Source organism: Ailuropoda melanoleuca, chromosome 3 (genome assembly GCF_002007445.2).
Source record: "Ailuropoda melanoleuca isolate Jingjing chromosome 3, ASM200744v2, whole genome shotgun sequence".
NCBI lineage: Eukaryota > Metazoa > Chordata > Mammalia > Carnivora > Ursidae > Ailuropoda > Ailuropoda melanoleuca.
In genome coordinates this window covers 147,128,744-147,152,650 of record NC_048220.1, presented here as the reverse complement: position 1 = coordinate 147,152,650, position 23,907 = coordinate 147,128,744, and the positions used below count along the sequence as shown (strand labels likewise).

At 53.6% G+C, this 23,907-nt stretch overlaps 1 protein-coding gene and 1 long non-coding RNA gene across 6 annotated transcripts in view; one reads left to right on the top strand and one right to left on the bottom strand.

Annotated features, from left to right (window-relative positions):
• Positions 1–23: 23 nt before the first annotated feature.
• Positions 24–7,322, top strand: LOC109490752. 2 transcript variants are annotated; one of them, XR_002144138.2, is made up of 4 exons: positions 24–815; positions 1,078–1,342; positions 4,499–4,609; positions 5,611–7,322. It is a non-coding gene; the product is annotated as an uncharacterized LOC109490752 (long non-coding RNA). The 2 variants fall into 2 exon arrangements; XR_002144137.2 differs by having other exon boundaries at positions 4,290–4,609.
• An 897-nt stretch (positions 7,323–8,219) lies between these two features.
• LOC105240886 (probable palmitoyltransferase ZDHHC11) overlaps positions 8,220–23,907 on the bottom strand; it is a 43,079-nt gene continuing 27,391 nt past the window's right edge. For 3 of the 4 annotated variants that reach the window (XM_034657114.1, XM_019807404.2, XM_019807406.2), the window contains 4 exons: positions 19,996–20,033; positions 18,003–18,096; positions 12,405–12,450; positions 8,220–8,821 (listed from right to left, as the gene is read on the bottom strand). In XM_034657114.1, the coding sequence (XP_034513005.1) occupies positions 8,430–8,821; positions 12,405–12,450; positions 18,003–18,096; positions 19,996–20,033 (570 nt within the window). In that variant the 3' untranslated portion in view covers positions 8,220–8,429. The remainder of the gene's footprint in view (positions 8,822–12,404; positions 12,451–18,002; positions 18,097–19,995; positions 20,034–23,907) is intronic. The other variant, XM_019807405.2, reaches the window with a different exon arrangement.

Genomic DNA, 23,907 nt, shown 5'->3' with positions numbered 1-23,907 from the left:
TGGCCCTCCGGGAACCCCGGAGGCCGGCCCGCATCCCCCCGGCCCGCAGCGCACGCGCGAACGGGCCTGCGGGTGGGGCGGCCGGGGCGCTGGCCTCTCCGCGGGGACTCTCGGGCCCACCCGGCGGCCCGAGGTGGCGGGGCGGGGGTGCGGGTGCTGCGACCTCACAGAGTGGGCTCAGGACCGGGCGGGGAAGGCGCCACGCCCCGAAGTTTAGGGACAGCGCGGGAACGTGCGGCCCGCGCCTGGGTGGGGTCTGGCCGCGCAGGGGACCGGGCACCCGGCACCAGGCGCCACCGAGCCGCTTTCCCTTGGACGAGCAGCGGCTGCGTCCCCAGCCTGGCCTTGAGGCCTTCGTTCTCCCTCCGTTGGAGGTGCCCCCCCTGGTTACCTGTGCGGAAGCAGCAATCCTGAAATCCTCTTCCAATTTCTCTTTCTCTTTCCTGGGTGACACCACACCTGCTGCCCCTTCCTGGCCAGGCTGGCTCCGCCTAGTGACAGGACGCCCTGCTTCCTGAGCGCTGGCACCTGGGACCTGGAGTGCAGGGGTCTCCCTCTCCAACCCCCAGAGGCCCCTGCGGTGGAGAAGCCCAGCCTGGGGGTGGCGGGTGACCTTCACTGCTGAGGTTCCCTTGGACCTACTGGAGGAACCACTACCCCAACTTCTGTCCTCTCCTCCTGACTACAGACCCCAGCCTCGCACCCATTCCAGGCTCTGTCCTTACACTCCCAGCTACAGAGACCCCTCCACACTTCGCCCACGCACAACCCCCAGCAGGCTCTGCTCTGCTCTCAGAGGTTGCCGTACTCAGCAGGTAGGAGGGCAGCTTTGGGCTTCACCTCCGATTCCAGCCAGGTCACAGAGCCTGTAAAGGCAGTGGAACAGATTGAAGTGCCGAACCAGAGAAGGTGCTGGTGCCGGCTCTCCAGCAGACCACTAGCCCGCGGGGTGGTGCGGGGGGATGGCTTTGGGAGCCAGGGACAGGCAGCCTTCGGTGGCTCAGCCCCACCCCATCCCCACAAATGTTCTGGGTGCCACATGCCTCCTCTTAACCCCTCTGGTTGCTTCTTCTGCAGTTTGGACTGGTAGAAGACGGGCATCTGTCCAGAGATCTGCTCCCCGAGACTCAGGGCTCTGTCTGTTCAGGTCGGAGCCGGCTGCACGTCTGTGTCCCACTCGGCCCCCAGCGCCGCCTTCTCCTGGCTGTTACAGCTCGCAGTGCAAGTGAAATAGTGAAAATACTACGTTCCCATGCTCATCGTGTTGGCTAACCGGGCCTGTTCAGTCCGTTGTGCAAACCAGCCCCTGCGCTGACGTAAACACAGCGATTTGCCAATGGAGGTGAGTCTCAGATTCAGGAGCAAAAACGTTGAAGGATCATGTCCTTTGGGAGGGAGAGGTGAGGTGTGTGTGATGGGCAGGGTGCTGGGGAACCCCCAGGACCAGCTGGGCAGAGCCACAGCCCATGGAGGCCCTGCCCCCACGTTCCAGGCTGGTCTGGTGCCCCACTTCCGGGCCAGTCGGTGGCCGTGCGCAAACGAAGTTGTTGGGAGTTCACAGGTGTGCAGCCATACACAGTCCATGTGGTACACACTCACGAAGTCACCGAGAGGAGCGGCAGGCGGTCCTGGCAGGCTGGGAGCCCCCATCACATAGAGCTGCACCCAGGTCCAGCGGTCGCCGGGCCCCTCCTCCACTGTGGCTGCTGGGCTAGTGCCCTTTGTGGGGGATGCTGCTGCACCCCGGGTTCTGGCCCATCGGTGACCTGGACGGCCTCCGCCTGCCCTCCAGTTACTAACACACGACTCTCAGCTGGCAGGAATGCGTTCAGGCGTCTGCATGGGAGCCGCGCAGGCCTAGCCCAGAGCCCGGAGCTGTCTGCAGCTGTGGGATGCTGAGCTTGTTTCCTAGGGCTCCTGCAATAAAGGGCCACACATGGCAGCCTAAACCCTCTCCGTTCTGGGGCCAGGAGTCCGAAGTCAAGGTGTGGTGGGCAGGGCCGTGCCTCCTGCAAAAGCTGTGTGGGCAAGACCTTCCTGCTTCCTGCAGCTGCTGGGGCTCCCGGCCTCCCAACTCTGCCTCCATCTGCATGTGGCCTCCTCCCTCATGTCTCTTGTAAGGACGCTCATTGGATTAGGGCCCACCCGGATAATGCAAGATGGTCTCATGTCCAGGTCCCCAGTTATATCTGCAGAGGCCCTTCCTTCCTCCGAATGAAATCACATTCTGAGTTCCAAGGGGACGTGATTTGGGGGATGCCATCACCCCAGTACAGAGGCTTTTCCTGGCTCTCCCAGGGGTGGCCCAGCAGCCACAGCAGTCCATCAGGAGACCGGCTGCCCTGTCCTGGCTTCCTGGGCAGGTTTCGTGTCACGCAGTTGGGAGAATGAAGGACAGGACAGCTGTCCCATGTGGGCTGGGCAGGTTGGCATGGATCCAGCTGGGCCAGTGTCCCTGTGCCCCAGCCACGGCAGTCCCTGCCCGGCTGTCCAGGCTCTGGGTCCTGGGTCTCTGGGCTGGGGCCTCCCTGAAGGAGCAGAGGGCCGCCGTGTGCAGGGAGCGGGTCTCGACCTGCACATGACTCTGCATACTGCACACCAAACTGTTCCTTATTTCGGAAACCCGAGCACATCCTCTTGGTTAAAATGCGTCCTCGAGCACACACGTTCGAGCCCTGTCCCAGCAGTTTCCCTGTTGTGGGAAGTCCGTGCGTTGTGTGCAGCCTGCACTCGAGTGGCAATGGGGGAGACTCATGGACACAAAACGGTCTTGCAGGCTGCCTAGAGTTGTGGGAACGCACGCAGTGCTGGCGTCCCCGTCCCTGCTCAGAGGGCGTGCACGCTCCCTGCAGGGAAGCTTTGCCTGGGCTTCCTGTTCATGCCACTCAGCAATGGTGAAACTGCCCTTAACCGAAATGAGATCCAAACGGAGCTAAAATGATCCTGTGTGGCCGAGGTAGCTGCCACGCTCGAGGACAGAGGGACGACCTCTGGCCAGTTCTGCGCCTTCTCGGGGCTGCCCTGTCCTCGCGGCTAGCTGCTGCCCAGCAGGTCCTCCTCGGGCATGCGTGGTGCCTTCGGCGGGTGGACAAGCCCTCTGGTTTTGGCTGCGCCATGCTCTGCTCCACGTCCTGGAGACGGGCATCCTGGTAGGGCCGGCTACACATATGGGACCCAGTCAAAATGAAAATGCGGGCCCCTCGTACAAAAATTAGTAAGGCTCTCAAGAGGGCAGCTGTCGAGTGTCGCACAGGGCTCAGGGTCCCGTTGGGGGTCTAAGTGCACACCGTCCTGACTGCTGTCCTGCTGTCGGGCAACCGTTGGACTCAGAGAGGCTGAGTAGTTCGTGCAAGGGTGCATAGCGACATGGGGCAGGGCTGGGGCCCACGGCCAGCATGTGTGACGCTCACCTCAGAAACTTGCTTTTTTGGCTTATGAATGTATCCTTGAGATCATAAAACTGGCCAATGTGTCTTATTCCCTAATTTTTATTCAAATAAGTTTGTATTCACATATGATTTTCAGGACCTGGGGTCTGTTAATGATTTTGCTTATAAGAAAAGTCCAGAGGCACCGGCCCACCGAGCAGGGTGAAGGCACGCCACGTCCCCTTGGGCTGGGGATCCTGCGTCTGCACTTCCCTCCCGCCTCTGGACTAACGTACAGCATTAACCCCGGAGACGGCCACATGGGCAGCGATGGACGCTGGGGTCTTCCTGGGGGCATGGTTGCCATTACTATGGCCACAGGTGGCCGCGTGGTGTCCTCTGTGCATCCGCCCAAGGCTGCCTTTTCTTTTCCTTTCTCCCAATCCCGTGTGGTGCTGGGGACGCGCTTGCAGTGCTGAGCGCACCCACACCAACTTCGGTTAGTGCCGTGTGCTCGGGGCTCAAGGGAGGGTAGACCGCTGAAGGACAATCCGCAGACCAAAGCCACGACGAGAGCTGGTTGTAAGGTGTGCCCCGAGGTGGCTGTGTGAACGAGGCGGCTCTGGTCTGGCCCCTCTGGGAGGACACGGGGGTACACAAGCAAGTGATGAGAACAGGCCGTTCGCCACCCCTGAGGTCAGAGCCCTTTGAGGAGCTCCTTCCACGTGCATGTGCAAACCCGTCAGAAGACACTGGTGGCTCAGGCGGTCACTTACACGGATTGCAGGACTGCGAGGTGCCACAGCCTCCCAGGAAGCTGGTGTGGGGGGGGGGGCTCCCGCGTCGCAGTAGCATCTGTCCCTTAGTACAGTCCAGATCGTTCCCAAATTAGTCCAAGAGGGTGTTCTTCTGTGCACGCAGGGATCCCGGCACGTGGCTCTCGTCTGGGTAGGACAGTGGCTACTGTGCCCTCGGTTCTGAACACAGCCCTCCCCGTGAGAACTGCCATCACCTTCCTGCCACTCCCAGGGTAGAGAGGTCATCACGGCGCTGCTCCCAGTGACACGGCAGCTGAGCCTCTGAAGGTCCAGTCAACTCTGCTCCCACGATGGCATTTTCTGACTTTGCAGATGAAAATGGGCCTTCGTGCAGCAGCGTCTAACACGTCAGATAGTCACAGACCAGCTTCTGTGTGGAGGCGAAGCGACAGGAATCAGATGCACCCTCTCCCATGGAGCAAGGTTTGCAAAACACGGCGTCAGGCAGCAAAGCGCAGGACCCTGACGGGCAGGACCCCCTAAGTGCCTGGGTAGCGTCCCAGCGCAGTGCAGGGAGGGGACCCAGGCAGGGCCTGGCGGTCACCTGGGTGAGCGAACGAAGCCGAGAGACTGGGAGCCCAGGGGAGATAGAACTCACAAAACAGAGTCCAAAACAGGACAGAACCCAGAGATCTCAGGAGCCCGCGGGTGTGCAGCGGAGTCCGGTCAGCCTACGCAGGCAAGGCGAGCCGTGCGCTGGTCGGGAGCCACCCACCCGCCCCAGGGAGCGGTGCTGGACGCTCACACGCTCACACAGCATGCCCGCGGCTGCCGAGCCGAGGGTTCAGCAACCGTGAGGCACTGGCTGAGGCGACGGGGCGGAGGTGGGCTCAGGGCGGGTTGTGAGCCACAGCCAAGGCACAAAGAGCAAACCTCTAAAATAATGGCATCGCTGAATACGTTTCAAGAATGTTTATAAGAATGCAGAAATACTCAGCATCCCAAAAGGTAACTGTAACGATTCCTGGCATCCACTTGCAACTACCGGGGTGCGAAGCAGCAGGAAAATAAGACGCATGAGACAAGCAGTCAGTCATCTGGGACTGACCCAGGTCTGACGCGAGGGTGTGAGCACAGCATCGTAACTGCATCCCACGGGGTCGAGACATGGGAGTCTCAGAAGCACCCAGACTGAATTTATAGGGTTGTAAACTACAGGGTGTGAAGTGGAAAATACGCCGAATGGGTCAATGGCAGCTCAGACCCCGAACAGGTGGAGCCACAGAAACCATTCAAAGAGAAGTGGGGAAGGAGAATTAATAGTCCAGATCATCCGCGTCCTGGGGCAGCTTCAAGCAGCCTCATGTACATTTAACCAGAGGCCCCTGAAGGAGGAGAAATCATTGGGGGCAGGGGTTCGGAAAAAGTGTTAGAAAAATAAAGGCTGAAATGTTTCCAAATCTGATGCAAACTCTAATCCACAGGCGCCAGAAGCACAAGGACCACGTGGAAAACAACGCGGGCGATGAGCGGGATGCGACAGACGCGGCTGGGGGACGGGAATGGGCAGCGGCCTGGGTGGGAAGGTCTGCGGAGGGGCCCGGGGCAGCGCACGCTGTGTTTGGGGAAATGGTCGGAGGAGACCGTGCACTTGCTAGAAAGCAAGCCCGGGGCCCCCAGACGTCGTTCAGTCAGGCTTGTTACTTGTCCACATCTGCGTTTGCACTCCGTGGAGCCCAGCGGGCTCCCAGGAAGCACACGCAGGTGAGGGCGCATTTCACACTTGTTTCCCGTGGCTTCTGTCCAAACGCTTCACACACTTCCCCCCTTTCTCTTCCAAAGTCACATCACCGTAGGTTTGGTGGTGGTAAGCCCAGCTCTTGTCATCTAAAAATGCCGTTTTTGCTCTTTTCCCTACATGTAGCGTTGCTGGGTATGTGACTGTAGGTTGACAGCTATTTCCCTCCCTTCCATCCTTCTGCGATTCCCATCGGTGCTCTTTCCTTCTGGTTGTTTCTCAGGGCGAATTGTCTGGCGTGCTCTCTTTCCCTATGGGATGCACAGCTGTGGGATTCTTTACCTTCCCGGCTAGTTGTAAACGAGGCCTCTGGTCCCTCTGCATTCGTGCCTTTCGTGAGTTCTGGGTGATCCTGATACTAGATGACGTCCCTTCTCACACTCCTTGTCCCCGACTCCAGCCGGGCACGTCTGAGGCCCGCCTGCCCTTCCCCCACATCACCCTCGCGGCTGCAGCGGTATTCTGATAATTTCCTTGAATTACCTGCCGGTTCAATAATTCTCTCTTCAGCTAGGTTTAATCTGGTGTTTTAATTTATCCACGTTTTTAACAAGTGTATTTTTACTTCTAAGAATTCTGTTCGGGCCGTTTACATATCTCCCTGATCATTGAGAAAATCCTCTTCTTGCTTATTCTTGTCATTCTGTCTCACAGTGAAACAGTTTGGACATCCTACTTAATACCCCGTATTTCTAATTCCTGAGGTTTCCGGGGGCCTGAATCTATTTCTTGACCCTCACACACGATGGCTTGTGGTCTTGGCTTGTGAACCTATCCTGACTGATCCCAAACTCTGGAAAACCTGGCTTCCTCACTCGGGCAAGTTTAGCTCAGCTGATTTCTGCCGGACACTGGGCTCGTCTTGGATCCTTGCCTCCAGCTCTGGCCCCTGCCTCTGCCTCAAGGCCTGGTTTCAAAGAAGCCCCAACCCTTGACCACTTACCTCTCAGTTCACATTTTTTCTCAAAAGTTTCTTGGGGATTTTCTCACTTTGTATAAATCTAGAATGCAATGAAGTTACATTTTTAGGAGAGTGCTGTTTTGTGGTGAAAACTCCACCATAAAGCCAGAAGCCTCTCCTTTGAATCCTACCCCTGGGCCTGACTCCACGGCCAGGACCCAGGCAGCCCCCAGGCTGTGTCCACGGTGCCCAGCTCCGTGTCGTCCTCGTCAAGGCCTTGTAGCTGGTTAGCGTCTGAACCTGTCCTCTGTTGGAGAGTCTTGTGGCTCGTGAGTCTTGGTGGGAGGCAAAGCCCACCTGCCCTCCAGAAGCCAGAGGGTCATCTCCGAAGGTTGAGGTCGGGTCAGGCAAGGGCTGCGTTCCACAGTCCCGTGAGCCTGTGTACACTTAGGCTCTGGGGACACAAGGTCAGGGCAGCTGCCATGTGGGGGCCAAGACCCAGTTTCAAGTAATTGGGAGAACAGGTCTCTGGAGGCTTGGGGGCAGGGCAGGGAGAGAGAAAAGCAGGGAAGGCGGGAGGTCAGCAGGGGAGGGTGTGTGTGGGGGAGGGGGGAGCACAGGTAGGGGCTTCCTGTGTGTCAGATGCCACACGTGTGGCTGCCTGAGACCAGATGCACAGGTGGGCAGGCCCTGGGAGCAGGCCGAGTTATCACAGGGTGCCTGCTGGAGGAGCCGAGGCATGGAAGGTAAAGGAGGCTTCATCAGAGCACACCTCCTCCAGGAAGCCTGCCCGTGGCAGTGTGGCGTGGGGCCTGTGGGTTCAGACTAGAGCCACAGCAAACTCAGAGAAACGCGTGGCGGCTGGGCCCACGGAGGGTCACCGCCCATGGCAGGCCTGACTCAGGCTAGCCCTTTGCCATCCCGGGAAGCTGGGGGTGGCGGGGGGCTGGCTGGGGCTTCTCCCACCTGGGGGCAGGCTTGGGGGCCGGTTCTGCGGGCACAGAGGAGGGCCTGGTGCACACTGGACCTGAGGGCCCAAGGCCAGACGGCTCAGGTCGGGCAGGGGGCAGGAGGGTCTCGGTCACGAATCTTTACCAGCACCCCAAAAAGGCCACCTGAAACCCAAGAATGTAAAATTTACCAAGACCGACTTAATGTTTATTGCCAATAAAATTGATTTCTATTATTTCCTGTAAATAACTTCCTAAGAAATTCTGAAGAATTTCCTTAAAGGCTGCTTAAGTTCATAACCGCTATCACTGCTCATCGACACGAGTGTAAACAGCCCATCAGGTCCGTCCTGAGTCCTGGCACAACACGTGGGCATGTTTGGGAAGCTACCGATGCCTTTACAATTTGACTGCCACGCCAGGGAGACGCAGGTTTCCTGGAAGGCTTCCCGCGTGGCCCAAGTCCCCGGAGGCGCTCCGGTTCCCTTCCTTTCCCCGAGGCTCTGCAGCCAGAGCGCCGCGCTCCCCTCTGGAGGGAGCCAGGCCACCGGGCGCCGCTGTGTCTGCGCCGCCGGAGGAGGGACACCCGGCCTGCACCTTCCAGGACGCGCTGCACTCTCAGCACAGCGGGCGGCCCTGCCAGGCCCTCGGGCGTCAAGATCGCCGGCTTCCCCCCCGCGGACACAGGGGGACCTCGGTTTCTCCCTGAGCAGCCGGCGGGTTCTCAGCCTGGCTGAACAGGGTGGCCCCGGCCGTAGCCACCTCTGTGGTCGCCTCCGGAAGCTGGCTGTCCTGGAGACAGCACGGGCGCTGGACAGGCCCGGCCGGGCCCTCTGCCGGCTCCTCGGCGGAGGTGGCGGTGGCCGGCACTCCCGCCTGGGCCTGCGGGCTCCGCGAGCGGGCGTCCTCCTGGGACAGCGTGTTCTGGCTGCCACATGGCAGCACGTACAGGAGCATGAAGGTCTCCAGGTCCGACTCCCAGGCCGGGACCTCCAAGGAGGAGGGCTTCTGGGGAGGGCCTTTGGCCAGCGCTGGCTCCTCGGCTCCTGCGGCACAAAAGAAAGCCACCGTGAGGGTTGCAGAGTCGGCCCCTCGCCAGGAAGGTCAAGGCGGGTTCCTGGTGCCGTGTGCCCCAACCTCTTGCCGGGAGGGTGCCCGGCTCTGCGCAGGACATCTGCACACGGAGCCCCGCAGTGCGGGACGGCGAGACCCCTCCCGCTCGCCCCTGCCCCACTGTGAGGGCTGCCAGAGCCCAGAAGCAAAGTGAATGGTCACATAGGGTATTTCCGTGAGAAATATCCCACCTGCAGGAGGGTGGGGGACGCATGGATGTATGGTCACACGAACGACGAGATGAGGACCCCTGGGGCCAGGGGCTCCTGTGTGTCCCACGGATGGCCATGCGGGCAGCCTTCCCTCGGTTCCCACAAGGGCTGGTGCTCCCGTCCCCCGAGCCTGCGCTCGCCCTGTCGCTGCCTCGTGGGGGTGTCCCCAGGTGGTCCTCCCGTGCTCGGCATCTCGGCGGCGCCCACAAGCAATGCTCTCGACTCCCGGGGCCGCGGGCAGGAGTTTTTCCCGACCTGCACCTGGAAAGGGCTGGGGGGCCGCGTGGCTGCACTCTGCAGGGCCCGGCGCTGGGCCAGCCCACCCACCGTGTGCGTGTCCCGGGCCCACCCTGGCCAGTCCGTGTAAGACCACTCCTGCTCCAGTGGTGGGACACCACGCCACCACCACGCGCGGTTTTCAGTCACCTTTCCCTGGTGACCGCGACGGTTGAGCACTTTTCCTGTTTGCCGGCTTCTGGGTCCCCTCTTCTGTAACGTGCCCGTTCGTCGTTGGTCATTTTTTTTCCTTATGGGGTCATAGTTCTTTATATATTCTGCGTACTCGCCCTTTGTCAGTTATAGACATAAAAACGTTTCCAGTTCTCGGTGTGACGCTTCCCCTTTTGGTGGCACCCTTACTGTGTCCCAAGTCCTTCATCTCGTGCGGGCTCATTTCTGTCCACCCGCCTATACGGTTAGTGCCTTTAAGAAAATCTTACGTAACAAATCCTCAGACACCATGAGGACGTAAAGATAGAACCCGATATTACCCTCCAGTTTTTACAGCTGTCCCTTCACACGTCTTTAGTCCACGTGAGACAGTATGAGGCAGGGTCTAATTTCATTAGGGTTTTCCCCACGTGGCACCAACCTTGCCAGCAGCATTTATCACAGCCCCCCAGCCCGGCTCCGCAGCCAGCCTCTGCCAGGAGCAGCGTGCGTGTGCCACGGCGTGCTCGCGGCATCGGGGCCGCCCCGCTGGCTCTACGGTGATCTCCGCACGGGCGCCACGCGGCCTTCAGGTAACAGCTCGACGGGAGCCGCACGGCGAGCCGTCCTAAACTGCCCTGCTTCCCCGGGCTCTTGGCTCTTCCGGACCCTTGGCAATCCCACACTCATTTCAGGAGCAGCGTCTCCAGCTGGCGTCCTGCGCTGGCCTATCCGGGAGCCTGGCGTCGCGACACTGTGGCGCCCAGTCCGTGAGCGGGGCTTGTGTCTGCGCTCCGTAGGGCTCCTCAGAATGTCCTCTCAAGTTTTAGCCTTTTCTCTGCAAGTCTTGCCTGTCTTTCGCTCGATTTACTCCTAGACCTCATCTTTAAAATGCTGTGGAAGACGGTCTCTTTTTCATCCCCCGCGCTCCTTACTGAGGTAGAAACGCCCACTTCACCTTCGTGCTAAGACGCGCAGGAGCCGGGAGGGCGCCGGGCTGCGGCCCCACCGTCCTGGAGGCTTCCCCTGGGACGAGTGAGGTTAACCCATGTTCCCTGGAAGGGGCTCTGTCTTGTATCACTGGATATTTAAAAACACGCATTTTCTCTGTCTCTGGTGTTTGTTGGTTGGCTCACAACATTTCTAGAATCCTATTTGCCATTCCTGGACTCATCAGACTCTGAGAACCTGTGGGGTTCTCAGCCTCACCTCCGTCAACATCTCCCCCTCCTCTCCCCAAGACCCCAGTGACACCGCAGACCCCAGCCCCACCTTGCTCACGGTCCTCCACGTTCTGCACCTGCCTTCGTGTGCCAGGTGACTCCCAGTTCTGGTTTCAAGCTCACAGGTTCCAGCTGACTGATGACGTGCTGCTAAACCCACCCGTGAGCCGTCGAGCCTCAGCGATGTTTTCTGCAGCCCTGAGTTTTATTTGGTTCTTTTTTCAGATACGCTCATATATTAAACAACAGTTTTCTGTTCTCTTCAGATGTTTTTCACTTTGCCTTTTGTTTCCTGAGACAATAAGCACAGTTACTTTGCATTTGGCCCACGAGCCAGATGCCCTCGTGCACCTGTCTCTGCGGCGGCCTTGGTTTTCCTGAGGGCACAGCCGTGTGGGATGAGAACGGCTCATTTCTTCCTCGCTCCTCCCGGCACCTGTGATGACGGGTCCAGAATTGCGCCAAGTTAACCTTCAGCCTGAGGAGTTTGGGGATGGTCTGTTCTTCCAAGCTGGTGGCAGAGACTTTCTCGGCTCCTTTCACCCCACAGTTTGAGATGGCTGATTATTCTTGCATCCCACAGGGTGGAGAACGGGGTTCCTTCTGGTTTGCCTCCACAATGTGGGTATAGACATTTGGGGTCCCCATTTTGGCTGTGCTCTGAGATCGGTCATCTCTCTCCCTCCTGGAAAGCTGTGAAAATTGAGTTCACCAGGGTTTACAGTGCCCATAGGGTTTTCTTTGGGTTTCTCTTGGCCTCTGTCCCTGGCCCGAGGATCCCCAGCTTCTCAGCCGCCCACGAGCACCTACACGCATGTGTGTGGCATGCACACAACCCCCCCGCCGTGGTCTCAGCCCACCTGGGAGCCAACCTGCCACGTGACCAGACCTGAGGCTCAGGCCCCATCAGTTACAGCACTCGTTTGTAGTTTACGATCCTTAAAATCCAACTTCAGTCCTCTCTGGAATCACATAGAAACCAAACTCAGCCTCTCAGCCTCTCCCTCCTTCTCTAGAAATAAGGGCCGCTGATTCCTCGCCATGGGCGTGTTGAAAAGACGAATGTACTCGAGCACTGGGTGCTCGGAAGGGAGGCGTTGTCGTGGTGAACGTTTTGGTAGATGAGGTGACACCGTGTCAGAAGCAGCCTGCAAGGATCACAAGTACGAAAGACGACATCACTGGGCAGACAGCACACGGGTGGCCGAGCCGAGCTTTCGGAGCCTTCTGCTCCGGTCGTTAATAGGACTCTCCACGGCCCTTGCTCTGCACACCCGGTACCAAGTTGGCCACCTCCGCTCTTCGGGGTCCGCGGCTCAGACAGGTGGCCACACAGGATGGCTGGGCCAGCTCCCAGCTACTTGCCGACGCTTTGCCAGCCGAGGCATCTGCGGGTGTCTGGCCCCACCTCTTGGACTGGCTGCCTTGTGGCACACACAGCAGGAGGCGGCGAGCATGGGGACGCCGGGGCTGTCTGCAGATGCTCTACATGAACTCGAGCTTGTCCTCTGTGTCACCGAGAACACACCGTCCCAGCCCTTGACCCTCCATTGCTGATTTCTCCCTCTTTTTTGTTTTTTCTGTAGAAAACAGTTAACTCTCGAGAATCAAATTTGGGTAGAGCTCAACACCCAAACTGTGAGATATCTTACCTTCTCCTCTCACAGGCTGCCTTGTTTCTCGTTGGTCCTTTGAACCCTGCAGACAGAGAAGTAAGAGGGAGTATGGGGGTAGCATTTGTTGCACTGCCAAAGGGGGCAAACAAACCCGGCTCTGCCCCGATGAGCTCCGGGACGTGGGCAATCACCTCGCTGCCTGAGTTCAGAGCACTCGCTTCCATGTGGGGCTGCTGACAGGAGTGCGCTGGGGGGGATGTGGCTTCTCCCTCTGCACACACATCACAATGGAGACAAGCGGTGCTTTGCTGAATGAGTGTGAGGGTCTCACAGAGGCTGAGGGGGCCCATTTGGACCCCCAGCATTAGAAAGGGGCAACAAGGACAAAGCAGAAGCCACCCCTTCCCTGGCACCTTCCCCACACAACTCTGCTTGCTGGTGGTAAGTTCTGGCTACCCAGGAACCCCGAGTGTCTTCACACCACCTCCTGAAAGTAGGAGGCTTATTCCTTGTCCTGGTGCCACCAGGCCAGCCAACAGGTGACTCATCATCCCATTCACATGGGCTAGCAGGTAGGAGGGGGGAGCACAGTGCTTGCCAAAGGGCCAGGGACAGTGCTCATTCTACCTTTCAGGGCTGCATGCAGCAGGGACCAGGCACTGTGGCTGTGCCCAGTTTTCCCTTAAAAGTTTTGAAAAACCTCCAAGTACAAGTGTTTCTGGGAAACTTCTAAATCTGGAGTGTGCTGCAGTCTTCCTCCCCAAGCCAGCCCTTGAGAATTACAGTCAAGATACAAACTGATGCGTGAATAAGATAGAACTTTATAGGAAACAAAAGGGAAGCCCTTGTTGATGAGGAATGACCATCCCCTGGAGAAGAGGAGGTGAATGGGAAGAGACTGTAGGAAGCCAAGGTTTGAGGAGCACACTGTCAAGATGGAGAGGCCCCCAGGGGGTCCATCGTAGAGGCAGTCATGGGTGCTGAGCTGGAGGTGGGGCTCTGATGGGTAACTGGGGGTGCCACAGGCTAAGCAGCCAGGTGGATGACTGCTGCCATCAAACTTCCCAGCCCACGGGTGACAGCAGGGCATCCACCAAAGATGGCCATGGAGCGGCCAGCAATCCTGGTAGAGGAGGGGATGGGGCTCAGGAAGCAAAGGTGGTCAAGGTGTTACTGAAAATATAGGGAAGCACACAACTGGTTTAGAATGAAAGCAAAAACAACACAGAGCTTGGCAGTGGAAGAGTGGAGGGCTATGGGATAGGGATGTGTGGGGAGGGTGGTGACAACCACATCTGTGCGTGCATCAGCATCCTTCACCTGAGGACAAAGTGCTGGAGCAGGAAGCACGAGAGATCAGTCCTCCTCAGAAAGAGCCACTATGCTGAGGAGAGCCATCAGGGTCAACTGTTCCAGCCTCTGGAACTGGACCAGACACTGTGACAATGTGTAGCACCAGGGAAGGGACACTACCTGTCCCTCCTGAGTGAGTGGTGTGTGTAAGCCAGTGACCACCCACCCTCAGTCTTCCTGTGGCTGCCGGAGAACAGCCCTTGTTCCTGGGGCAGCTAATGCCTGGGCAGGCACCAGGAACTCTGTACTCCAGAACTTAGGCATTGTGCCTTTTGTTGGTCTGGTCATGCCCTGAGGGGCTGGCACAGGTGCTCTCTTTTCCTGGCCACCTTGGCAGCAGTAGATGCCCTCGGGGGCATCTATTGGAACATTTCCCCCCCATTTGCAGCCAGACATTTAAGGAAATCACTGGCTGACCACACAGATAACCAGAGAAACTTCCCAACAGGGAATACATACTTTGCAAAAGTACTTCGGAAGAGTCGCAATCTGTTGGTTCAAACGTGCAATCCCTGAGCAGCTGCCACATCATAATACTCAGAATATCCGGTTCTCAACAAAAATTATAAAACATACAAAGAAATAGGAAAATATGGCCCATTCAAAGGACTGACAGAATTTACCGGAAAAGCCCAGACATTTAAGTTAGTAGTCAAGAACATTAAATCAGCTGTCTTAAATATGCTCAATGAGCAAAGGCAAAGAACTAAAGGAAATCAGGAAAATACTGAGAGAACAAAAAAGAGTATCAATAGAGAGATAGGAATTACAAAAAGGAACCAAACATAAATTCTACCACTGAAAAGTGTGAAATTTAAAATTCACTAGTGAAGTTCATCACATTTGAACAGAAGAAGAAAGGATCAGTGAACTTGAAGACAACTGAAATTATCCAGTCTGGGGACCAGGGAGAAAATGGAATGAAGGAACATGAACAGCACCTGGTGGATCCGAAGCCCAGAAGGAGAAGAGAGGGGTCAGAGAGAAAAAATATCTGAAGAAATACCGGCTGCATGCTTCCCAAATGTGAGGGAAGGTGTGGATCTACACATCCAACATGCTCAACTAACTCCAAGCAAGATCACCTCAGAAGGGCTCACACCAGCAGGCACAGCTCTGCCAGGTTTTCAGAACCCAGAGAGACGATTCTGAAGCAGCGAGAGGGAAGCGGGTAATCTTGGACAAGGAGCCTCAGGATGATCAACAGCTGATTTCTCATCAGAAATCATGGAAGCCAGAGGGCACATTGAAGGTCCCGTAAAGAAAATAAAATCCGCCAACCAAGAATTCTAAATACAACAAAACTGTTTTTGGAGGATAAAGGAGAAATTAAGGCATGCTTAGATAAATAAAAGCTGAAAGAATTCATGACCAACAGACCTTCTCTATAAGAAATACTAAAGGGAGCTTTTGGGGCTAAAATGGAGGCTTTACGCAGTAGAAGAAATAAGAACTGGTAAAGATAACCACACAGGTTAATATATCAGCTAGGATTGTTGTACTTTGGGTGTGTAGGTCCTCTTCTTCTCTATGTGATTTAAAAGACATATTCATAAGACAATAATTATAAATCTTTCCTAATAGGCACACAATGTGTAAAGATGTAATCTGTGACCTTCACAATATAAAAGAGGAGGGATGGAGATGTAGAGAGTTGGAGTATTTGTATGGTACTGAAATTAAGTTGGTATTATTCAACCTAGACTCTTATAAATTAAGATGTTAATTGTAATCCCCAAGGTAACCAGTAAGAAGATAACTAAAAAATATAAGAAGGAAAGAAGGGAATAAAAATAGCACAGTATGCAAATTCAACTAAATACAAAAAAGGCAGTAGTGATAGCATTGTGGAATAAAAAAATATATGAGGTATACAGAAAACAGATCAGTGGGGAAAAGAGGTCCGTTCAATGTTTAGTGACTACAGCTGGAACGACAGAAACCCACATGGAATCCAGCTTCATCCTGGATCCCTACCTCACACCAACATGCCAGTGAACCATACAGAACTCAACTCTCAAAATTCAATGTTGAAACCTTGTAGTAGAAAGTATAGATGACTCTCTTTTAGATGCTTGGGTTAAAGATCAATCAAGACCAAAAAGCGTTATCATAGAATATGTGTAAGTGTGAGCTAGATTAAAAGCTATGGCGCTGGCTCATCAAACGTCAGGTTAAACTAAGCATGGAGTCAAGTTGCTCTGCAATTCACCCAACTAACCAGGGGCTTGTGTCAAGAATATATAAAGAATTCAAATAAATCTGTAAGAAAAGCAGAATGAGCCCAACAGGAAAATGGGCCAAGGACAAGAGCAAGCACTTCGCATAGGAGGAAACTTACAAAGCTAATGAGTCTTGAGCCTCATCAGTCATGGGAGAAAGGCTGGGAGGGACAGGAAGCTGCCAGCCCGCACCACTGGGTTTGTGGCCCCAGGTGTTGGGGAGGATATGGACCCATGGGGTTTCATATACGCTTCTGTGGGAGTGCAGACTGAGTACCCCCTTTAGAAAAGAGTCTGGCCTTATCTTGAAGAGTGGCTGCTGATTACAGAGACCCATGCAGGGGCATCCATCGTGCATGCCCACAGCAGAGGGGACGAGTGAATGTGGGGCAGGAAGAGAGAGTCACAGAGGGAAGGCAAATGGACTCAGCGGCACGAGACAGGGAACAATCATCTTGACCATTAAGTACTAAGTGAAAAGGTGATTCCCCCAAATTCCAAACATCACATACACACTGTGTCTTTCTGTGAAATAAAGAGTATCCAATGAATTGCATGTATGTATCTTTTAGGAGTAGGTATGATCGGAAACATGGGAAGTAAAAGGAAAACACAAGAAAAAAGAGTGTGGCCGGGGCCGCATACGCAGATGTAGACCACATCAGGACCCTGCCTTTCCTTGGGTGTTTGGTGCTTCATCTGACACCAAAAATAAAGAAAATACGGAGTAAAATTAGAAAGCAGGTCATGCACAGATCAATAATGAGTCTGTGTCCCAGACAAGGATTATGATTAATGTGCATCAAGGTCTAAAACAAGGTGTTGGGGGCAGGGGGAGCAGGGGCTAGCATTTACTGACCACAGTCCGAGCTGGACGCCGGGCAGCAGTGCTCACGACCCCTCACCAAGTCGTCCGACATCACACTCTGGGAAGTGAGCCATACGCCCTAACCTCCTTGCGGAGACCCAGGGACTCAGGGGGATTTAAGAAACTTACTCTGGGGTGTGGAACCAGTAATGTCTCCATACCCAAATGGACCCAAAGTTCAAGTGTACCTTATGGGGCCCATTCCTTTCTAACCACTCTGCTGAGAGCTACAGGCATTGGGGTCGCTCACGGAGAGGTGGGCCTGGTGTGAAGCAGGGCGCACAGGGTGTCAGGATCAGATGTGGGTTCTGGACCGAGCCTGCGTGGGGAGAAGGCCCCAGGCTGGTCTGGGGGTGTGGACTCAGTGACCATGTATGGCTATCTGAGGGCCAGGGTCTGCATCCTTGGTTGTGGGGGGGTGCTCTCCAAGCTCAAAGCCAAGGATTCACGAGCATTGTCCTGAGCCTCAGGCCCCACTGGCTGGGAGTGGTGGGCAGTCCCGTGAGTCACTCTGGAAGGGAGCACGTGAGAACCTGTGTTGCCAGCTGCTCCGAACTGCCAGGGTTTGTACTCACCTGCTGGTACAGCCAGCACCGTGCAGTGCCTGCCTGACCTGTGGCCTGGCCACGCAGGCTGCCCACACCCAGCCCTTCATCTGCAGGCTTCCTCGCTCCAGCCCACGTGTGGCTCACACGCTCTGTTGACCATCAGTTACACGCAGCCCATCTTCATTCCCCACCTGCTTCCTACAGAATTATTCCCCAGCATGGACTATGAACAACTCCAAACACACAGAAAGTTGAAAGGCTTACACAGAGAACACCCCGGAACACTACCACCAGGCATCTACAGCAGCGAGCATCTTGCCCTATGTCCTCTATTGCACGGCGACACCAGCATGCCAGCGGAGCGCGCCCTCGAGGCTTGGCTTGGGGACGCCCGTGTGGGGACGCCAACTGCCTCTACCCCCCATGCACGGGCCTGTCAGGAGCGTGATCTGCCCGTGCATTTCCTCCCACTCCGCACACACGTTTACTGCCCTTGGAGCAGCATCCCAGTGCCCAGGAAGCACGGAGCGCGAGGGCAACAAGCATCAGAATTCGACGCCGACCCCAGCTTTGGGGGGCGCAGGCCCTGCAGCGGGCTCTCACCCCCGCGTCTGAGCTCGCTTATGAGCAACCCCGGGCTCACCTTCAGCGACAGGGCACTCTCCGGGCCGGCGGTAGTGGTAGAGATCAGGCTTGAGGACCTGGACAGAGACTGGAGCACCTTCCGCCTGGGTCTGCTAGGGCCGGATGGGACGGAGAAACACGTTACCAAGGAGGCCCCCATTTTGTGGGTGAGTGCACGGGGGCCCTGCAGGATGTCTCCCTGCCAGGGTCCCCTCCTGTCTGCAGTCTCGGGAACAGGCAGCGCCGGGGAGACTGCCTGCGTGCCCAGGGGAGTCCTGCAGAAGAGGCAGGTGGGAGGCTCCCCTGGGAAGCACCCCACGCTTCCACCAGTGCAGAAAATTAAACAACAGATTTCCGCTGCATGAAACGCCTTTAAAACCAGACAGAAGTAGCTTCATCGGTGGGGTAGCCCCTCCTTATTCACAGATTCATTCTGTCTGCTGATTTCTGTACAGTCTGCGAACCGAACATCCCCGACAGATAAAAAGACTGGTGAGTCCGGCTGACCCTCAGGACGAGAGGCTGCGTGAAGGTCAACCAAGTTTCCCACTAACACGTGGCCGTGATTAGCGCCCCACCGAGGCCCTAGGCGGGAGTGCTCTCCGCTGGCCTGGCCTCTAGGCCTGAGACCCCCTGCTAACTGCAGGTGAGGCCCAAGGAGCAGGGGTAGGGGGCTGTCTAAAGTGCAGATTGGTCACCTGGATCCCAACTGTTAGGTTAGCACAGAAACATTTTCTGCAACAAAAAAGGACTAATAGTGCTTTAGTTGCCCCACGACCCAGGGCCGCTGGTTGCAACGACGGAAGCCAGCTCGGTGTGGGATGACGCCGTGTGCCCTTACCAGTCAGGAGGTCTCAGGGGCCCCCAGGGGAACCTGGACCAGTTCACACAAGCACCACGTGTGAGTCTGTCTTCCGAGCAAGAGAACGGCCTCCCTCACATCCCCCCCAGTATCCTGTCCTCGTCCCTGCCCACAGCCTCTGCATGGCCATCTGACTCCACTGTCAGCACAATAACTTTCGTGGTCACAGCAAAGACCCCCCAAGAGCCTGGGCCAGGGTCGTGGCAGCCAGAGGGTATGGAGAGCAGAGGGCAGTGCAGGGGAGGGGGGGGTCCTTTCCTGGGGGGCCGGAGCAGCCTCTCCCAGGGAGAAGCATATGTGCCCGTTTAGTGGGTGAGAGTCAAGTAAATGTCTTATACTTTTTAATTTTATTTTAAATTGCATTAAATGGCACTGGATGAGGGATACGATATCTACAAACCCCCTAGGAAAATGTTTCGCAGAACCGTCCTCTTAGGGACAAAGGGAGCCCGTGCTCACTGCGTGCTCGGGTGCGTGGTGCAGAGGAGACCCAGACCTTGCTGACGCTCGTGCCGTGAACCCCCCGTTACTCAGTATTGCAGGAGAAAGGGGGCCTGTCCCGGCTGTGCAGGTTTGTCACGGAGACAGAAGTCAGAACGTTCCCCTGCACCTGATCTTACGCTTTAGAACGTGTGCATGAAGCTGGGCCACGAGCTGCCTGGGGAGCTTTCTGCCCCCGCAGCATAGAGGGTGGAAAGACCGTGTCCTTCTGGGGCCCTGTGTGCGTGGCTGTGGGCAGAGCGGGCACGGTGTGGGCACCGACTTTGCAGCCCCATGACGACGAAGGGGCAAAAGGACAAGTCCTGACTCGGCCCAACACTGTTGTCCACACGACAAGGGCCTTTGCTGTCTGACCGCAGCGCACACTCGCGGGAGAACAAAGGAGCATCACTCATCTTGCAGCTAGCTCCCATCGCTGGTGAAGGACGCCGAGAAGCATCATTCTAACTTTCCAAGCAAAGCCAGCGTGGTGAGCCGCTGGAGAGGCCATCCACGGCCATGTTGTCAGGGGCACAGTTTTGTCTTCCGATCCGTCACCCCAGCGTGGTGAGATATTCCGTCAAAGACTTTCCCTCGGGAATGGCAGGTAGGACGAGTACATGGCTATTTTCCAGACAGAGGAGACAATCCAGGACGCTCACACACTTACCCAAGTGCAGAAGACGAAGTTGGCCTGCTGTCTGTGTCCTGCAAGGGTGTAAACGATAGTTCATAGCATGAGAAACGAAGGAGTGGTCGGCGTAGAGCTTATCTTAAAATCCAAGTCCATGATTAGCTCATTTTGGGCCCGGAGAGGGGTCTGTGCAGGAGAGCGCCTCCCTCCCCACTGTGCCCCCGCCTCCCTCTGCGCCCTCCTGCTTCGCGGCTGGCGCCCCGACCCCGGGCAGCCCGAGTGCGCCTGCAGTGGTGATGGGGCCCATACAGAGGGTGCATATTAAGTAAGGTCACCAGGCAGCCTTGACCCTGGCGACGGGTCTGTGCGCAGGGCGGTGGGAACGGAGGTGCACAGAGGAAGGGCCGCACAGAAGAGCAGGACTGAGGAGAGAGGCCTCAGAAGAATCCAACCTTGACAACACATGGATCTCAGGCCTCCAGCCTCCAGATTGGGAGACCCTGGACTTGTTGCTTTAGCCACAGTCTGTGCCCGCGGTGACGGACACGACTCTGTTGATTAGCACTGACCGGGTCATGGCACATCCTTCATGCGGCCGCCATTCTCGTGGGTGGCGGGGCCACTTCCTGTGGCTGTAACTCGCTTTCCCTCATCTTGAAAGATACTGAGCATTGTTCCACGTAAGTTTGTTCAAATCTAACCCTAAATTCTGATGAAGTCAATGCACCGTTTTTTCTTTTCCTTCTTTTTAAATTTTAAAATAATTTTAAATATTATTGCATATATTTTTTACTCTAAGAATCATGTGAATATACTTAACACTTAGGAAAATAGAGAAAACTAAAACTTATCCAGAGTTCCATCATCCCAATGCATTTCTCAGCATTTCCCATCAATCTTTATTTACCCATTTATAGGATTTTTGTTTTATACAGTTGCAAATTTGCCATAAATGTAATTTTATACTGCTTTCCCCCATTATTGTAGCATAAGCATTTATAAGATGTTATTATAGGGGCTCCTGGGTGGGTCAGTCGGTTAAGCATCTGCCTTCAGCTCAGGTCATGACCTCGGAATCCTGGGATCCTGTTTCCTACTCAGCAGGGAGTCTGCTTTTCCTCCCCCCTTCCCCTGCTTGAGCTCTCTCTCAAGTAAGTAAACAAAATCTTTTTTAAAAAAGTTATTATATAATTTTCATAGCCGGAGTCTTCAATTGGCAAGGTCTGGGTCTCCTCTGCACCACGCACCTGAGCACGCAGTGAGCACGGGCTCCCTTTGTCCCTAAGAGGACAGTTCTGTGAAACGTTTTCCTAGGTGGTTTGTGGATATCGTATCCTTCACTTTCAAAGTTGGATATTTAGCCTATTTTGCTTAATAATTCACTTGATTTTGGATTTTTTGATTGTTTCAGACTTTTCATTATTGTAAACAATGTTATAGTGCACATCTCAGCTTTGCCCACATTTATGACTGACTCCTTCAGGTAATAATATCAAACAATTAAGTGCTTCCTAAGTTGTCTTCACTTAATCTTTACAAAACCCTGATAGGGAGATAATTTTATTGTCCCCCTTTAGATGAGGAAACCAGCACAGACAAATGAGGTTCCCTGCCCAAGGTTATAGGCAGAGCTGGATGAATCCAGGAAGCCTGCAGTCTGTTTTCATTCTCAGGAGCCCAATTCCTGGGTCAAAAGTTCATTAACAGATTTACCCATAGGAAGACTTTTAAAAAATAACCCTTATGTACATGTACATCGTGGCAAGTGTACACCCAATTTTCTGAGAGTAGATCTTCTCACACATACACACATAAAAGGCAACTGTGTGAGATGATGATGTGTTAATCTGACATTTTACAATAATTACATATATCATATTTTTCTTTAGTAGGTAGTGCTTTTGGTATCATATCAAAGAAACTTTTGCCTAACACAAAATCACAATTTATAATTTCTTCTGGAAGTGTTAAAGTGTTACCTCTTCAATTCAGGTGTATGATCAGTTTTGAGTTATTTATATAGTTGAAGTATGGTATTAAGTTATTTTTATTTCAAGATGGATACCCAATTGTTCCAATACGATCTGGTGAAAGTTTCATTTCTCCCTAATGGATTGCCTTGACACCTTTGTTTAAAATCAATTGACCATAACTGTAAAGGCTTATTTCTAGAATTTTTATTCTATTCCATTGACTTATTTGTCTGTCCTTATGCTAGTATTACACTGTCCTGATTCCTGTAGCTTTTTAGTAAGTTTTGAAGTCAGGTTGTATAATTCTTCCAATTTTGTTCTCTTTTCTAAATTGTTCTGGCTACTCCAGGTCCTCTGAATTTCCATACATATTTTATGATCAGCTTCCTGATTTCCTTTAAAAAATAGAGCCTCCTGGGAATTCAATAGGGATTGTACTAAGTCTACATATTAGTTGGGGGGAATAATGCTATCTTAACAATATTGACTAGTCCAATCCATGAACATTGTATATCTTTCCATTTATTTTAAATGTCTTCAATTTCTCTCAGCAATGATTTCTAACTTTCAGTGTATAGATTTTACTCCAGTTTTGTTAGATTTATTATTTTTAATGCTATTGTTAATGGAACACTTAATATTATCTTCAGCTTAATTTTTGTCAAATATAGAAACATGATTGAACTTGCTATTTTTTTAATAACACAAAGTCAAAAGAGATTTTTTGAGAGAGAGACAGAGAAAGAGAGAGAGACAGAGTGGAGGGACAAAGCGAGAGGGAGAGAGAGAATCTTAATCAGGCTGTGTGCCCAGGGGAGGAGCCCGACACAGGGCTCAATCTGACAACCCTGAGATCAAGACCTGAGCCAAAACTGAGGGTCAGATGCTTAACCGACTGAGCCACCTAGGCACCCCAAAAGAGAATTGTTTTTTTAGTAACTGTTTCCATTCCAGATAATGGCAAATTACTTAAAACATTTCTAGGTCAACCAAGGCAACTGAGAAATTTTGACTTTGACCACAGCTGAAGCGATTTGCTGTGGAGATGGCTGGAGGCACACAGAGGCTCCTGAAGCCAGCTGGGGACTGTAACTGATTTCAGATGTGCTCTGCATAATGCTGAAGATAAATTTCCCAGAGCTTACTATAGAGCTCTTTAGCTGCTTCTTGCAAAGCTATTTTATTACTAGTAGTTTTTGCTTTGTTTTGTTTTTGTTTTAAAACCCTGTTGTCTGCAATCAACACAGTTTCACTTTCTATTCTTTATTCCTTTTTCTTGTTTTATTTCACTGGCTGGAACCTTAGTACAATGTTAAATAAAAGTAGTGGATGTGGACATCCTTGCCTTGTTCCCTGTCATAAGAGGGACAGTATTCAGTCTTTCACCAGGAAGTATGTTGTATTTCATAGGTGCTCATTGTCAGAATGAAGATCTTTTCAATTCATTCCTAATTTGTTGAGAGTATTATTTTTTATTATGAATGAGAGTTTCTTACTGGCAACTCTTTTTTCTGAATTGACTTCATTATATTATTATTGTCCTGTTAATATTTTGTATAAGGTCAATTGGTCTTCACATGGCCATGGTATTTAATCCTGTGTGTTCCTAGATTTGGTTTGCTAATACTTAGTCAATGGTTTCTGTATTTTCTTGAAGGATCTTGCTTCATGGTATTCTTTTGTGATGACATTGTCTGGCTTTGGTATCAGGTTGAAACTGGCCTCACAGAATGGGTTTCCCCTCCTCTGTTTTCTGGGAGAGCTTGTGTAAGCTGTTATTATTATTTTTTAGTTCAGCAGAATTCAACAGTGTAGCCACAGGGCTGGAGATTTTCTATTTTTTTATTTGTTGAGGTTTGCTAATTTGCATAAATTCACTGGAAGATAACTATCTTTCTTAAGTGAGAATGCATTTTTCAACATTGGAAGATTTAGAATTAAATGTACAAATGTTTAAGAGACCCAAACCCATGCT